General features: G+C 44.4%; 2 protein-coding genes across 13 annotated transcripts in view; both read right to left on the bottom strand.

Moving 5' to 3' along the window:
• LOC120947666 (low-density lipoprotein receptor-like) overlaps positions 1-3,903 on the bottom strand; it is a 159,638-nt gene extending 155,735 nt beyond the window's left edge. For 4 of the 9 annotated variants that reach the window (XR_005750894.2, XM_040363189.2, XM_040363180.2 and 1 more), the window contains exons 1-2: positions 3,732-3,843; positions 275-1,026 (exon numbers count right to left, since the gene is read on the bottom strand). Coding sequence is in view for 8 of the 9 variants with exons in the window: in XM_040363189.2 (XP_040219123.2) it covers positions 275-548 (274 nt within the window). In the remaining variant the exon portion in view is untranslated. The other 5 variants (XM_040363184.2, XM_040363186.2, XM_049607095.1 and 2 more) reach the window with 5 other exon arrangements.
• A 1,843-nt stretch (positions 3,904-5,746) lies between these two features.
• On the bottom strand, positions 5,747-16,693 carry LOC120947668 (isocitrate dehydrogenase [NAD] subunit gamma, mitochondrial). 4 transcript variants are annotated; one of them, XM_040363197.2, is made up of 5 exons: positions 16,511-16,693; positions 15,442-16,275; positions 15,157-15,343; positions 14,987-15,062; positions 5,747-6,172 (listed from the first exon to the last, which is right to left on the bottom strand). In XM_040363197.2, coding segments are annotated over exons 1-5 (1,155 nt in total). In that variant the 5' UTR covers positions 16,568-16,693; the 3' UTR covers positions 5,747-6,171. The 4 variants fall into 4 exon arrangements, with proteins under 4 accessions (XP_040219131.1, XP_040219129.1, XP_040219130.1 ...); XM_040363195.2 differs by having other exon boundaries at positions 5,747-7,767; XM_040363196.2 differs by lacking the exon at positions 5,747-6,172 and adding an exon at positions 7,774-8,265.
• Between the last annotated feature and the right edge of the window lie 230 nt (positions 16,694-16,923).

The raw sequence follows: 16,923 nt of genomic DNA on the forward strand, positions 1-16,923 counted from the left end.
GCACAACCGTGTATACATCAATCAAGTTCCGGGGGCCGGGTGTTCGCTGCTCGCTAAGGTTTAGGGAAAGATTGTGCATGCCAAAACAGCATCCACTGGAAGGCGATGCTCCATCCAGCGCCTGGGAAAAGATCAAACGATAGCGGACCGATACCGAACGCCCGGAGGCGCCGCTGGTTTTACGGTACGAGGCTGTGTGCTTGCTGGAAACATTCGGAAAACGCAAGAAGAAGCAGCAGAGCAGCAAACGCCATGCCCACACATTCCGACTTACATTCGCTCGGGAGTCCTGTCGTCGATTTGGCCGCACCCGCGGCCCCACCGGTGGTACCGTTGCCGGACGCCAACCTGCCTGCCGTAGTGATGGTGGTGGTTGTGGTAAGTGTCGGCTCCAGCACCATGTTGTTCTTTAGCACATGCTCTTTCGCTTCTTGCATCGCCAGCTTTTCCAGCTTGTCGGTTGCCCCGGCACCGAACGACGGCGGCACAAGGACGAGCAATGTCAGAAGCCACGCGCTAGTAACCTTCATCTTCTGGTGGTGCCCCATTTTGCACGGCCCGCCAGGAACTGTCGCTAGCGTGTCTGGGGAGCCCTCCGCCTCTTCCTTCCTCCCGCTGGTCGACCGTGCCACGAACAACACCCCGTCGGGTTAAACTGTGTTAACACACACGCCGCCGCGCACACACTTCAAACCGAACACGTTTTGGGGGCAGTAGAGGAAATTTGCTTTGAAAGCCGGTACAGCTTTTCCGAACATTCACACAAAGTAATACACAAACTCTCTCGCACACACACAGGTACACACGTACACAAGTACACACTTAGGTTTTCTTCACAAAGCACATGTTTCAACCGCAAAGCATGGTAACCGAACGACCAGCCAAAATGGATGATGCATTTCTATTGTCGCCAATTTTCTTCACGATTGGTGACGTTGTACGGACACATTGAGGTGCGGATGGATTCACAGTAACAAACTACACGCACGGCACAACACACAAAAGCGAAGGACTTTCACTTTGCCACTAAAAAAGAAAGAAAACGGAACACTTATTTATCCTCTTCACGACACGGCGTAAGTTTTCCACCGCAGCACTGCACAGAAACTCGGATTTGGACAGGCAACGTGGCCTACTGAAGCGGCAGCAGCAGCAGTACGGCCAGCACCTCCAAACGCGGAAGCTCTATCGGGCCGAATGGTTGCTGAGATGTATTTTGATGTTTAATATCACTGCCTTTCACCCACCACCACTCGCCCTCGGGCTCCTCAGTGCGTTATCGTAGCTCTCAATATATCTGCATATATCTATCGCCAAACTCTTATCGTACGCCTAAAGGATATCGGCAACTTTCCGCCTTGACACACCACCACTCGGCACAGCCGGACCTTTCCGAATGAGACAAACACGTTCAGCAGCGAAAGCACAATCCATCCATATCCCCAGGGATTCTTTCCTATTCTGCTCACTAACACACTCACCCCAATACTACCACTAATACTAGCACTGGCTTGCGGAAACGTCTAGCACGGGGCTGTTATCAGTCGGTAACGATACGTGCAAGAGCCAGTCGCACAGCACGCACACGCGCACACATTTCGCCCGTACCATGGCAAAAGGATACACAGCATCCTACGACACGGGTCAACGGCAGATGAATGCTCGCGTGCTACGAGATGCATACGGTTGCTTCCGCGCATGCTTGGATGAGACAGGGTTTCCCATTCCATGTAGTCAGATGCATTATTTTGGGCATGCTTTTCAATTTTTCTCAACAGATCATGAGATTTTTATGATTTTTTTTCCAAAACCTGGGGTTTTCATACAAACGCATGCTTTCTAATTGAACTAAATCGAGCGTTATAAACCAACTAAAGTCTCTCAACTAAAAAGAATGCCAACTAACAAGCGTTCAACTATTGAATTCTGACTGTAGGGCGGAACCATTTATGTCACCGTGTGGCCGCAAAGAGTGAAATACACAGCGAAATGAACGGAAATGCGAAGTGAAACAGGTGAAATATCTGACGACAATCAGATGATGTGAAATGTGAACAAATGATGTATACAAAAGCGAAACCAAATCCATTCCAAGAACTTAAACACCAAGCATTTTGTAAATTTTCGAAAAATAGTTATCCATTTTTTTTCCTATTTTGTGAATGTTCCGCTTAAAAAGGTACGAAATGATTAGAATGATTAGCGAAAGCAGATGCTGCATCCCTCAAAACCCATTAGCAGTACCTATAAGATATATCACCAGTTAAATAGTTCATTTTGCTGTGTATTTCATCGTTAAAAGAATGATTACCCATCCCTCATAAACATTAAAAGGATTAATTAGGCGTTAAAGAAAACGATCGGCGGATAAAAATAGTTGATTGAAGTTTTTACAACATATAACATATGGTTATCTCTTTTACAGAAAAAAAATTAGAGTAATGATAATCCTTTATTATTCGTTATTCCTTTTTTTTGTCCTTTATTGTCAGCTTTTGTATTCTTTTTTTATCTCTAGTTATTTGTTAGAAATTAACAGCGAATCTCCCAAAACTAGTTTGAACACTTTCCGATCGTGTAGGCGATTTTACAAAAGGATATTATCTTTTTTAAGTCAATATTTACACCTTCCAAATAAAACGAACGGAACGCCCCTGCAGCCACGCTCGATGTGGTAGTGGGTGATACATACGAATGCCAATACACGCGCTGTAGAGGACACTTTATTACTTTTATAACGCTAGGTGTCAACTACGAAATTTAATTACACGGCAGTGGGTAGTAGTGTGTGCAGAAAAAAATAGAAAAAATCACATTATTTTTTGGAGCACCATTTTTCACCACCAAAACGAAAAGAACACTTGTTACTGGGTCATGCACGTTTGTAAACAATGCCGAAATCTCTATTCCTACTCTTCGCACATATCCACTGTTTCATGCACAGGCCCCATGGTTACTCTCTTTCGCTCTCCTACCTGGGGGGGTAAATAACGAATAGCAACTATACATAAGGTACACGGCGCTGTACGCATTGAGCGAAGTAAGCGCAGAACGCACTGCCAGTCGCTTGGAGCATGCTGTCGGATACGCACGGTGCACGCCGCCGGCCAGGGCGCATGAAAACAATCGTATCACACGTAAATGAAACGTAGTTCCGTTCTCTTTCTTTCCCTCTTAACTAGGGGGTGTATATTTTCCCCTATTTCTCATTTGACAGCAGCAGCAGCAGCTGCCTCAGGTAGGCCACCTTCGGCCATCGGTATTTCCGGACGGCAATCGCCAATCAATATCGAAACGTTTAAAAGATAGCTAAAAATTTCACATTTCAGCAACCGCAAGAAGAAAGTATGATTATGCGATACACTTTATGATTATTTGGCATTCCTTTTTTTTTCTTTCTTTGAAAACACCGCATCATCCGACTCTTACGCATTCACGCACACGCACGCACACGCACGCACACCTTTAACAGCATTGCATCGAACCACCTTTTGGGGGGCGAATATGCTATTGACATAGCAGTGGTGTGATCGGCCACAACACAATCGTGGCTCAACCCGAGAACCTTTTCCTTGCGATACTATCCCACACAGTGCTATATGGTTATTTGCGACCAGCCCGATGTGGTGCTACTAGCCGTGATAATAGATTTGTTTTTCACACATTAACAAATAAATGCGCACTAGAGCCCTAGAAGGCCGTGTCGCGATTTGCCCGGTTTACAGGTGTACCGAAATTACGCAAACCCGGACGGATGGACTTTAGCTGAACACTATGCACGTACAACACACGGAACCATGACAGTTGTTTCGCCGACCTGGCTACGAGAACTGAGCGAGAGTAAATTTGGATCTATATATTAAGGGTGCAGATATACACAGGCGAGCAGTGTGTGGCGAACAGCGTTCACCCTGCTGTCCACGGTATAACCAGCCTGTGTGTAATTGACAAAACTAACTGCGTTTCGGATATGCTTATTCGATAAATAAGTTGTTTAAGGCGCCACAGCATGTTGGAAGCTTGATGTAGGAATCAAGGATTTTTGTGAGTAATATATTTAAAAAATATTTGATTACAAATCGAATGATTCATTTCTCCCAGTCTCCATGGCAACGATCCACTGGAAGGATCGTTATTTTGCCGACAGTGCCTTGCTAGTTGTAATACAGGTTAATCTTATTAAGATATCAATTAAGAGTTCAACGTGATAAAACATGTTCTAAGAGTACGTTCAAGGCATATTATAAATTTAGAATACATCAAGTTGTTGCGAACAAAAAAGGATATAACTATAGTACAATTTGTACTAAAACATTTTTTTGTTTGATTCTATTTTTACGCTTTACGATATTCTCCAAACAAGTGCTTAGCAAAGATAAAGATAAGACCGATTTGGTCTGTAAATGACAGTGGGAAGAGCCATTTATTACGGTGCGATGAAATTTCTTCCTTTATATCTTGACAACCCAAAACATCAGCCGAGCGCCGCATGCAGGTAGAAATGATTTCAAACTTGTTTTTCATCGAATTTCATCGCCTGCGCGTCTCTGCCGTTTACCGATCTGTTAAGCCCATAGGCGGCTACGAGCCATTAAGCTGTGTTAGTGTTGGGTAAATCTGATTCAGATTCATGAATCTAAATCTAATTCTAAATCTCGATTTCAAAGATTCATGAATCTCTAAAGATTTGTGGATATCCAAAGATTTATGAATATCAAAAGACTCATGAATCTCGAAAGATTAATACATCTCGAAAGATTCACAAATCTTTAGGGATTTATTAATTTCAAGAAATTCATATATTTCCCAAGATTGATAGAGTTTGAGCTTTTCATTATTCTTCTTCTTGGAGTAACAACCTACGTGATCATGCGAGCCTATAAAGGCTTTAGAAACTTCATGGTAAGTACCACGCAGTCGGATAGTTTGTTTTACTACGGGGAAACGGTCCAAACGACGCTCGAACTCACGAAGGGCATGTTATTAGGCGGGATCGCAAATTCAATAATTGTGATAAATTCATAAATCCCTGGAGATATAGGGATTTTAATGGATTTATGAATGTTACAGATTCATGAATCTTGGAAGAGTCGATTCAAGATTCGAATCACTCATCACTAAAGATTCATATGAATGAATCTCAACGAAAGATTCTTAAAACCCAACAATAGTTAGTGTATCTATTTGAGACGTTAGTTCAACTGCTAATACTTAATTCATGGACGGTGAGTTAGTTTTACTTTCATGTTCTTGTTGGAGTTTCACTACTATGTAACGCATTCCAACATGGTTAAAAGCTGAGCGCCAATCCGTGTAGATTTCAAATTCGACGTTGTTTTTGATTGATAGTGCGATGAGGATTAGGAGAGAGAAATCCACCTTGGATGCGTCATAGCGCCAAGCCACGGGGCCGATAGGAGCTGTCTTTAACACGTATCGTACGATGTATGTCTATTTGCACTTCTTAAAGTACATCTTGAGGATTGCGCAGCAGTTACGCGAATCCCACCACAAGAGCATGATAAAACGTCAGCTCTCTCTCTCTCTCTCTCTTTCTCGCATCTCGAGCGCGATAAAAAAACACGTGTCGGAAGGTTATGACGAACAGATAAATCCAATATTGGCAAAAATCATATGATTTAATATCAGCATGTTAGTAAATTTATTCCAAAAATTAGAAGCTAACTGCATGGTGGATACCTATTGTTCTTTCAACATTATTTTGCAGTCAAACAATTACTAATCATTTATTGTATCTTACAGTAACAGTATCTATTTCGTTTGCAGCATTCATCCTTCTCGGGGCAATCATGTACTTGTTTAATTGAAATAAATAAAATTATCATGATTTGTGTATAATTTTTTTTGTTGTCTTGCTTCCCTTCCAAAATTAGCTTGCCTTTGCGGTTGACCATAAACTCCTTCGCAATTTGGGGGGTTATAATACTAAAAAAGAAAACATTTCAAATCTGCCGAAAAAAAATTCCAAAAACATCTAAAAACAGAACAGTGTCCTTTTGCTTAGGTTTATGCATTCGGATCGAAAGAAGATCTAATCTAACGTAAATAAGGCAACACCGATCATTTCCAATTCCGCGCTCCACTTTCTCTTACTCTCTTGATGCTCGCCAACTCATCCCTCGGCGTTTGGGATCCCAGTTTGCGCTCTTCTCTGTGCATTCGTTTCCGCGTTCGGCAGGGGAACACAATTTTTCGTTGGTAGATTATGGATGTATTTTTTTGTTGTTTTTTTACAATAAGTTCAAATACAAAACATAAGAAAAGAAATGTATCAAAATAAAGAGAAAATCAAATAAAGAGACATAATTTCACAGAAAAGTGAGCAAAACCAATTTTGTCGTAGTTACCGAGCGTTCCTTGCCAAACTGATACTAAACGTGCCAATGTTGAGATAGGTTCTCGCCAATCGGTTGCAAATTAATTTTGAAAACATTCAAATTTTGATACTTCCGAAGGATACAACACAAGCTCGCTTTTCCAATTACAAATAAGGTACATAAGGTATAAACAAAACGTCGTAAAACCAAGACAGTGAGCAGAGGCGTCATAAATCGTCTGCCGTATCGAACGCTTTAGAACGCAACGACACAAAAATCCCACACGCGCACACAATTGGCGTTCAAACAAAACGTAACAGGAACCAGGAGATGAATGATCGACAAACACGCACAATAATGATCAATGATCGTCGCAGGATGATGAGCAAAAATTTCTTTCCACGCGCCACTAGCTTGTATCAAACTGGCTCTACTTTGTTACTAACACTTCAGGCTGGAGCCCGATCAGGAGAGGTCGTTATTCGGGATAACAGGGTAAAACGTTATTAAATACTTGATTGCAAAGATTAAATGTTCGCTTTCACGATGCTATCATTGATCAAAGGGGACACACGGGACGGATTAAATATAAAAATATAAAAAAAAATCACACACCCACACAGAGTGCAACGAAAGAAACTACAGAAAATGTACCAAAACAACAAAACGAAAACGAACAACAAGATACGCAGACGGTCATTATTGGAAGGTGTGTGTACCAACGCATGATGATGATGATGCAGTTGTTGGTCGCGGCCAACAACTACAGTTCCCACAGCCCCCCCCCCGAACATGATGGAAATGAGCAGGTGAAAGGTCCCATGGGTGGACACAGATTTGGAAACAGAGAATCTCGGGTTTTTTTGTTTGTTTTACGCCAAATTTTGAGCTTTTATATTATGTTTTCCATATTCGTTTGCCGATTGCCTTAACTTGTTTACCTAATTTTGCCAACTGGTCCAAAACATTCTCAAACGCTCTGCTTCCTCACCTACGCACACACCGCGCACGGTTTGATCGTCTAGCTTCACAGCATTATGCTTCCTGATGGGGTAGGGTTTTGTATTGTGTTGTGTTTGTTTGTTGCATGATTTTGAAGGTGTGTTTCCTCGTCTCGCAAAAGGGGAAAGAAAGGAATGGCCCATCCACCGAGAAAATGCCCCCTCACAACAAAACAACACACCGAGTTGCAGGGGGAGATTAGGAGCTGTTGGCATGTGTGAGTGAGTCAGATGTTACAGACCGAAAAGGGAAAGTGAACGGGAATCGGGATCGGAAATAACAGTTAAACAGTTAAAAAAACGGGATGAAAGTTTAAGGATTTACGCTTGGAAAGGAACTATTTTGGCTTTGGTTTAGGGGTGTTTGGGGTTGTTTTTTTTTGTTCGGTTCTAGCCTAACTTCTCAGATATACGCATACGCCGGGAACCTGTTAGAAGAAACAAAAACGAACGATGAGGGAAAACGGTAGGTGAAAGGGAACAGGACACGGAGGTTTTCCGTGCCATTTACGTTTAACAGAAGCGTGCGGTGGGCAAGTGGGCTTTAAAAAGGTGGCAGAAAAAAGAAGCAAATAATAAGCTAGATTTGATAATAAGAGCAATGGAGGTGCGCAGTGGTGCGTGTGCAACATTCGACGATTAATGCGACAGTGCAACATATTACTATTACCGTATTGTCACGGGCAGCAAGCTTGAGTTTTCGAATATCAATCGCTGGTTGCAAACAGCTGACCGGTTTATAACAAAGCGTGGTTTAACACCCTTCTTCCTCTATTAGATCTAATTGCGTTTGCTTCACATCGATCGTGCTAAAATAATGCGTTTTGCTGTTCTTGGTATCATCCGCAGCCGATGATGCATGCCACATGCCGTGTTATTGACGTTGCTTTCCCCTTTTTTGTGTTCAATTTTCCTTTATAACACTCCTGAGAGAAAGATCGCCCAAAACAGGGGTGAAGGATGGTTGTGGGGCAAACACAAGGGAAATGTTGTGCAAGTGCGCCAGGCAGGAAAATAGGTAGGATGTTGCAGGGCGGTGTGGGGTAAGGGGGAGATTAGAAAGAAAGTTTAAAGTGTAAACATTAGTGCCGATTCGTACGCCCGAGTGCATTCTACTCATCCAAACGACCGATCGCTACGTGGACATCTATCAAAAGCAAAACTTGATCACACAACAACATTCCGTTTCGCTACGGGTGCTTTGTGCTACGAAGAAAACAGTGATCATATAATAGCTATAACATATTCTATCCTAGCATTGCACGTTGGATTGCAAATGGAGCAATAGAAATCATATTGTAAAGTGAAATTGTTCCTTGCAACTGAACAGTGCAAATAAACCACACAGCATTAGCACACCTAATTGATGGATGATGGTCAATTAATTGAATTGAAACATTATTTACAGAACCAAACTGCTAATCTCAACACTCTAACTACACAGACGGGTATAGGTCTGGGTATACATGATCTATATCACACCAATTGAAAACATAAAAATCATTTTAAAATGCTACAATACAAAGCAGCTGGACAAAAGAAATGGTTTGGGATAAAATAAACCCTGTGTTGCAATTTGTAATTATTAAATCTCCTTTCTATTAAAGATCGTCTCAGATAAGTTGTAAGAAATGACTTTATAGCTATGTATTTGTTTAGAAACGTTGTGTTTGCTCTCTTTCATACAGATTTATTCCTTGCATAAATAGAAAAGAAGCAAATAGCTCCAATTTGTTGCCTTCCTTTTTTGTGTTATTCACACACCTCAATTCCAGTACCAAATTGGTCATCAACATTGCATAAGGAATGGAATGCACCGTACGTAGCGATAGTCGCGGTTGTGAGTGGGATTATAAGCGTATTTAAAATGATTATTGAGATCGTTGCGCACCACACGTTTTAGTCCGCCAGTTTAAGCGCCTGCGATTAAATATTGTACAATAGTCCATGTTGCCTAGTTAGAGCAGGTTGTTGGTTGGGTGAGTGTGTGTTTGTGTGTTTGTAAGCAGTCGAACAACACGGTGTTGCAGGGGACGGAAGAAAAAAAAATGGAAACATACAGTTACAAACTATGTTAGCGCAAATTCACAGCAATGTCACTACACGGCTAACGAGAAGCGAAACGGGAAGCGTAAATGGTAGGAAAGGAAGCGACGGTAAACACGTGGGAACAGCGTGGCAACTAATCTACTGATCTGTCTAAGCAGTATTCGAGCATCTTTCCTTTTTTATGCTGTTATGGTTCTGTCCTACAACTAAATATGGATATTGGCAGGTGGGATGATTGGATGGTTGGCATGAATGAACATGAACTATAAACAATAAATCCCTACTAAATCTATACCCGAAACATAAAGTCGTACGAACACTTGACGGGCATACACATACACACACAAACACTAAACGAACGACAGCGATGAACGCTTAACGAAGAAAGCGTAAGTAAATCAACATTAACTGCTAATAGTAAAACAAAATAAACAAAAAATCTGGCAAATAATATATGTGTTGTGGTCACGAAGTGGAAGGCTCCCTTTATTCGGCGTTAAGAACGTATGCAGCCACTGAGTGACTGATGAGCGGTTAGCAGACGAGAGAGCGCCAGACGCTCGTGGGACACCGTCGGGAACGCAAGGGCTGATCGTGTAATAAAGTATTGTGTATTGTTTATTACGTGTTCGGTGTAAATATAAACTGTGTATACTCTCGGCCATCCGAACACAACAGTGGCGACGAGGAAAACAAAATAGACTTTTGGGAGTTTTTTTTCGAGTAAAGTTTACGTGTTATGCGTGTGTCAGTCATTGCTATAACTCTCGTGCTAGCGTCGCGCGTGTGTATGTGCGTCGCGTGATCGTGCCGCGTCTCGGGTCGTATTTAATTTGTTTTATCGGGTGTTCTGTGCGTACTGCAACAATTCCTTCGTTACGGAAGCGGAGAAGAATGAACAGCCCAGGAGATCAGCCCCCATCGGAAGAGCAGCGTCGAGCATCGCAAAATTGGTACAGCGTTCCCGGTGCAGCAAGTATGCCGCAGCAGCCGCAGCAGCCATCATTAGTAGCAGTGCCACCAAATCTACAAAGTGCAATGCCCTCAGCATACCAGAATCCAGCGCCATCGCAGAATTTTGTTGAAGGGTCATCGCACCAAGCAGCGTCATCGCACCAAGCAACGTCATCGCACCAAGCAGCGTCATCGGAGCAAATGATGCAACTGATCATTTTAATGCAGAAACAGATAAGCCAACTCACATTAATGCAAAATAATTCGGCAACTGCCAAGCCCCCAGAAAATGTATTAACTTCCGCACCTTTTGCAGAGCAAGTACTCGATTCTTTATCGCACCACATAAAGGAGTTCCACTACGAGGAGGAAGCAAAAATGACCTTTGCTTCGTGGTTTGCTCGATATGAGGATTTGTTTGAACGAGATGCTTCAAGGCTGGATGATAGCGCAAAAGTGCGGCTCCTCATAAGAAAACTGGGCGCAGCAGAATATGAAAGATATGCCAATTTCATATTGCCAAAGAGTTGTCGTGATTTTTCGTTCAGCGAAACGATAAAAAAGCTGTCATCGTTATTCGGAGTGAAAGAGTCATTGTTGCATAGGCGTTATAAATGCTTGAACCTAATGAAACGACGTAGCGAAGATTATCTGGCATATTCTTGTCGTGTGAATCGAGCCTGTGTAGATTTTGAAATTGGAAAATTAACTGAAGAACAGTTCAAGTGTCTGATATACGTATGCGGACTGCGGGACGAAGAAGACGTCGAGATTCGAACACGTCTACTTGGAAAGATCGACGACCGAAACGACACAACACTGGAAAGTTTAACAGCAGACTGCCAGCGTATTTTGAACTTAAAAAAAGACAGTGCTATGATCGAGAAAGCAGCAACCGAACAAGTTTTCGCTGTGCAAAAGAAAACTGACGAACCAAAGTTTTCTGAGCGCCAAAATTTCCAGAGCAGAAAGCACGAATATAAGCGTCCTCAAACCCTACCTGGAAGAAATTGCTGGCTTTGTGGAAAAAATCATTGGGCGCGTGATTGTCCTTTTAAGTCGAATGTGTGTCGTGTCTGTAAGAAAAAGGGTCATAGAGACGGTTACTGTCCAAAACCGAAACGTTATTCAGATAGCCCAACATACAGAAACAAGTTTTCATCACGAGTGGTTTCGGTGAATACAACTAATGTTCAGCAAAGGCGAAAATATATCAATATTTTTATAAATAATGTAAGCACTCGATTGCAGTTCGACACAGGATCTGATATAACGATCATTAATCGAAACGTATGGCAACGTCTTGGAAAGCCTGAACTAAAACGAACAGTTAGCGCAAGAACAGCATCAGGAAGCGGACTCTTTCTGTTAGGAGAGTTTGAAGCGAATGTTACCATCGGAAGCGTAACTCATGTGGCTACTTTAAGAGTAGCACAGGCAGACATACTATTGCTCGGAACAGACTTAATAGACCTGTTCGCACTTGGTTCTACCCCCATGGATGCTTTTTGTAGGCATATTTCATCTGAGGATTACTCTAAGACGGTTGAGCGGAGATTTCAAGAGGTCTTCAACGGCATGGGTCTGTGCACAAAGGCTAGTGTAAAACTGCAGCTGAAGGAAAACGTTCGTCCAGTATTTTGCCCAAAGCGACCGGTAGCTTATGCAGTACAGGAGTTAGTCGACAAGGAACTCGATCGACTAGAGCAGATGAGCATAATATCTCCAACGGATTACTCTGAATGGGCAGCACCTATCGTCGTCGTCCGCAAGGCAAACGGCAGCATTCGGCTTTGCGGGGACTACTCAACTGGACTAAACGACGCGTTGCAGCAACATGAGTATCCTTTACCATTACCTGAAGATATCTTCGCTAGACTATCGCAATGCAAAATATTTAGCAAAATTGATCTATCCGATGCTTTCTTACAGGTAGAAATCGACCCTGCCTACCGATCTTTACTCACCATCAATACGCATCGAGGTTTATTCACCTACAATAGATTGCCGCCTGGTATTAAGATTGCTCCAGCAGCGTTCCAGCAGCTTATCGACACAATGCTGGCTGGTGTAAAAGGAGTGTCATGTTACATGGACGACATCATTGTCGGAGGAGCCACTGAACAAGAGCATGAAGCGAATTTAATGGCAGTTTTGAAAAGAATTCAAGAGTATGGATTCAGCATTCGATCGGAAAAATGCGCTTTTAAGGTTCAGCAACTAAGATATTTGGGTTACATCATCGACACCCACGGATTGCGCCCCGATCCAGCGAAGATCGATGTCATAAAAAGGCTTCCTGAACCAACAGATGTGAGCGGCGTCCGATCCTTTCTAGGAGCCATAAATTATTATGCCAGATTTGTCCCAAACATGAGAGAGTTGCGATATCCACTGGATAACTTATTGAAAACAAATGCACAATTTCGATGGACCGCCGATTGTAAAAGAGCGTTTGAAAGATTTAAATCCCTGCTATCATCGAACTTGTTGTTAACGCATTATGATCCAAGGCATAAAATAATAGTATCGGCAGATGCATCATCAATAGGTATTGGTGCCACTATTAGCCACATGTTTCCCAATGGTACCATACGTGTGGTTCAACATGCCTCTAGAGCACTTACAAAAACAGAAGAAGGATATAGTCAAATAGATCGTGAAGGACTGGCAATCATCTTCGCGGTAACGAAATTCCACAAGATGATATTTGGAAGGCGTTTCCAGCTTCAGACAGATCATCGTCCACTACTGCGGATCTTTGGGTCGAAAAAAGGGATCCCAGTCTACACTGCCAACCGCTTGCAGCGTTTTGCGCTCACGCTATTGTCATACGATTTCGGCATTGAATATGTACGCACCGAATCATTCGGAAATGCCGATGTACTCTCCAGGCTAATTAACAAGCATGATAAACCGGATGAGGATTGTGTAATCGCTTCTGTTGCACTAGAGATGGATGTAAAGTCTATTGCAACAAGCGCTTTAGTTACGTTTCCCTTGAGTTTTAGAGAGGTCGCTCGAGAAACGAATCGTGATCCTATAGCAAGGAAGTTGCATTACTACATAAAAAACGGTTGGCCACGTAACATTGCCCTTGGCGCAGATTCATCTCGTTATCACAGCAGGAAGGAAGACTATTCAACGGTGGAAGGATGTATTTTGGTCGGAGAGAGAGTGTTAATACCAGAGAAACTACGCAAGCAATGTCTGTCCCAGCTTCATCGAGGACATCCTGGTATCCAGCGCATGAAGGCGATTGCGCGTAGCTATGTGTTTTGGCCGTCGTTAAATGAAGACATCATCGATCTCGTCAGTAATTGCCATTCATGTGCTCTGGCAGCAAAATCTCCTGCTCATGCTGATCCTTTGCCGTGGCCGAAGACAACAACGCCATGGGAGCGTGTCCATGTGGACTACGCGGGCCCAATAGATGGAGACTATTTTTTGGTAGTAGTCGATGCGCATACTAAGTGGCCAGAGATCATCCGGACGGCTAGTATCACAGCCCGTATAACCGTTAGCATCTTGAGAGGGTTGTTCGCGCGTTTCGGTATGCCAACGACACTGGTGAGCGACAATGGCACACAATTCACCAGCGGTGAGTTTTCAGAGTTCTGTTTGAGTAATGGTGTGCATCACATTACGTCTGCCCCGTTTCATCCGCAATCGAACGGGCAGGCAGAAAGATTCGTAGATACGTTTAAGCGCTCGTTAACCAAGATAAGAGTAGGAGGAGCACCGCTGCAGGAAGCACTGGACCTATTCCTACAGACATATCGAACCACGCCAAACCCTCAGTTAGAGCAAAACAAAACACCTGCTGAAGTTATGTTTGGACGACCTATACGAACGTGTTTTGATTTACTCCGTCCCCCAAGGAAAATTCAACATGACTTTAGAGAAGGGAATGAAAGATCGTTCGAGCGTGATGACCTTGTCTATGCTAAGGCGTATAGTAGGAACAATTGGCATTGGGTTCCAGGAAGAGTGATTCGGAAACGTGGAAATGTTACCTACGAGGTACTGACTGGTCATCGCAGCGTCATTAGACACATTAATCAACTGAAAAGGCGTGGACCATTCAGCAGCCCGGGTCCCATGACGGAACGTTTCAATCCATTACCGTTGGATGTATTATTGGATTCCTGGAGCATACCCGTTACACCATCAGTGCTCCCAGATGTTTATCCAACACAACTTGCACCGCCAGTGGCGACTCCAACTGAGCCGCCATCTCTTCCCCCACATCGATCCATTCCTCAGCATCAACGTTCACCACGTCGCTCTTCTCGGTCTAGAAGAGCTCCACGTCGGTTCGATCCGTACCTACGCTATTAAAAAGGGGGAGATGTTGTGGTCACGAAGTGGAAGGCTCCCTTTATTCGGCGTTAAGAACGTATGCAGCCACTGAGTGACTGATGAGCGGTTAGCAGACGAGAGAGCGCCAGACGCTCGTGGGACACCGTCGGGAACGCAAGGGCTGATCGTGTAATAAAGTATTGTGTATTGTTTATTACGTGTTCGGTGTAAATATAAACTGTGTATACTCTCGGCCATCCGAACACAACAATATGAAACGAATAGACGAGCAACACAATGCAACACGCAGACAAGACGGCAGGCACATGCGGCCCCACTTACCAGTACGTTCTCTTCTCGGCCAGATGCTTCAGAACGTTCTGGACAATGTCGGTGCTCGTGTTGTTACCGCCAAGATCTAGGCGAAAGAAAGACAAAATACAGCTCCGGTGAGTTCCAAACTGTCGCAATCCCATACAAACGACCCACGGACGGGGGTTTTGATACGTTACCGGGCGTGTGGATTCCATCGATGTCGATCGTTTTGTGCAGCGCATCCGAGATACAGTCGGCATGGTAGCGGTGCCCCAGATGGTACAGCATGTCCACCGCCGCGTTTAGCATGGCGACCGGATTGGCAACGTTCTTGCCGGCAATTGCCGTACCGGTGTTACGAGTGCCCGGTTCAAACACGGCGTACTGTAGGAAATGGTGCAAAAAACACGCTCATTGTTACTAGCAGAACAGTCCCCCCTCCCTCCCTTTCCCCATAATCCCAAAACAATATCAGTACATACGTGGTCGCCATAGTTACGGCCAGAAAACAGGCCGGCACCACCGACCAGCCCGCACAGCACGTTCGACGTAATGCTGCCGTACAGGTTGGTCGTGTTCATCACGTCAAACTGGTGCGGGTTCGACACGAGCTGCATGCAGCAGTTGTCGATAATCATATCGTTGTGCTGGATGTCCGGATACTCCTTCGCGATGTCGCGCGCCACCTTCAGGAACAGCCCGTCGGCCAGCTTCATGATGTTCGCCTTGTGGATGGTGGTCACCTTCTTGCGGTTGTTGTTCTTCGCGAACTCGAACGCAAACCGGGCCACGCGGGCCGCATTCTCGATCGTGACCACCTTCATGCTTTCCACCACGCCCCGCACACTCTCGTGCTCCAGCATCGCGTACTCGCCCTCGGTGTTCTGCCGCACGATCACCACGTCCACGTTCTGGTGGTGGGCCGGGATCGCGTTGAACGATTTGCAGTGCAGCACGTTCACGAACAGATCGAGCTCGTTGCGCAGGGCGACGTTACGCGACAGAATGCCGGTCGCCTCCGACTTGGTCTCGATGTTGCCCTTGATCGCCACGCCGTTACGCTTGATGGAGGTGATGGCGTACTCGAGATCGTCGTTGCCCTCGCTGGCCGGATCGATGTCGACGATCTCAAAGTCCACCGGCACGCCGGCAAACCGGAACACCTCCCGCACGTAGCTCATCAGCTCCGGGCCGATACCGCCGCCCGGCAGCATCGTCACCGTGTGCCGCCCGCCATACTGTGCTTTCGGGATCTGCTCCACCTTCCGCTGGACGGGGTTCTTGTGCTGGAGCTCAAACGCTGACACGGTGCAGTTCTGAAATCGGTACGCCCGGGCACGGAAGGCAGCGAAAAGCGCTCGATTAGAAGCAGGTTCGATCACGGTTTTATCCACCCACAAACGTATATCCCAATTATGTAACGTTTGTCCGCGATGTCTGATGTCCGCTGAACGACCGTCAACACAAACAGGGTGCTGCTGCTCTGCTAGCCATCGGGTGGAATATTTTGGCCTTCCTCGGGAGCGAAACACTGACGCTTGTTTTACTTACACGTTTGATCAGTGGCGTAACCACATCCTGGCTCAGGCGGAACAGTCGGAGCGCCATCGTAGCGATTTCGTGTACACTTTCTCTGGGGGTGGTTTTCACGAAATAGTGATACGATGGGAAAACTGGATGCAGCGGTGTTTTTCACAGCGACAGAGAACGTGAGCTACCAACATCAATAATAACGTTGACAGCTGCCTGCCTGACAGCAAACGCGCACGATGTCGACATTCGAATTTACAGGTTGATATTTTTTGTCAGCTATCTGTGTGACTAATAATAGCACAATATTAGGGCAAATTTAATAATCTATACAATTATTTTACCGTAAACACGTTAAAGGAAGGAATAAAATGGTCAAAAGAGAAGCATTACATTTAATTTATGTTATTTTTTTTTGTCAGTCACTGTACCTC

Source organism: Anopheles coluzzii, chromosome 2, assembly GCF_943734685.1.
Source record: "Anopheles coluzzii chromosome 2, AcolN3, whole genome shotgun sequence".
NCBI lineage: Eukaryota > Metazoa > Arthropoda > Insecta > Diptera > Culicidae > Anopheles > Anopheles coluzzii.

What these genes read in the sequence shown, in the direction of transcription:
- LOC120947668 (XM_040363194.2), bottom strand. Translation starts at nt 16,567, where the DNA reads ATGGCGCTCCGACTGTTCCGCCTGAGCCAGGATGTGGTTACGCCACTG. An exon ending in TTACGCCACTGATCAAACGT is followed by an intron (nt 16,276 to 16,510) that starts GTAAGTAAAACA and finishes TACCGATTTCAG; the next exon opens with AACTGCACCGTGTCAGCGTT. An exon ending in CGATGGAATCCACACGCCCG is followed by an intron (nt 15,063 to 15,156) that starts GTAACGTATCAA and finishes TCTTTCGCCTAG; the next exon opens with ATCTTGGCGGTAACAACACG.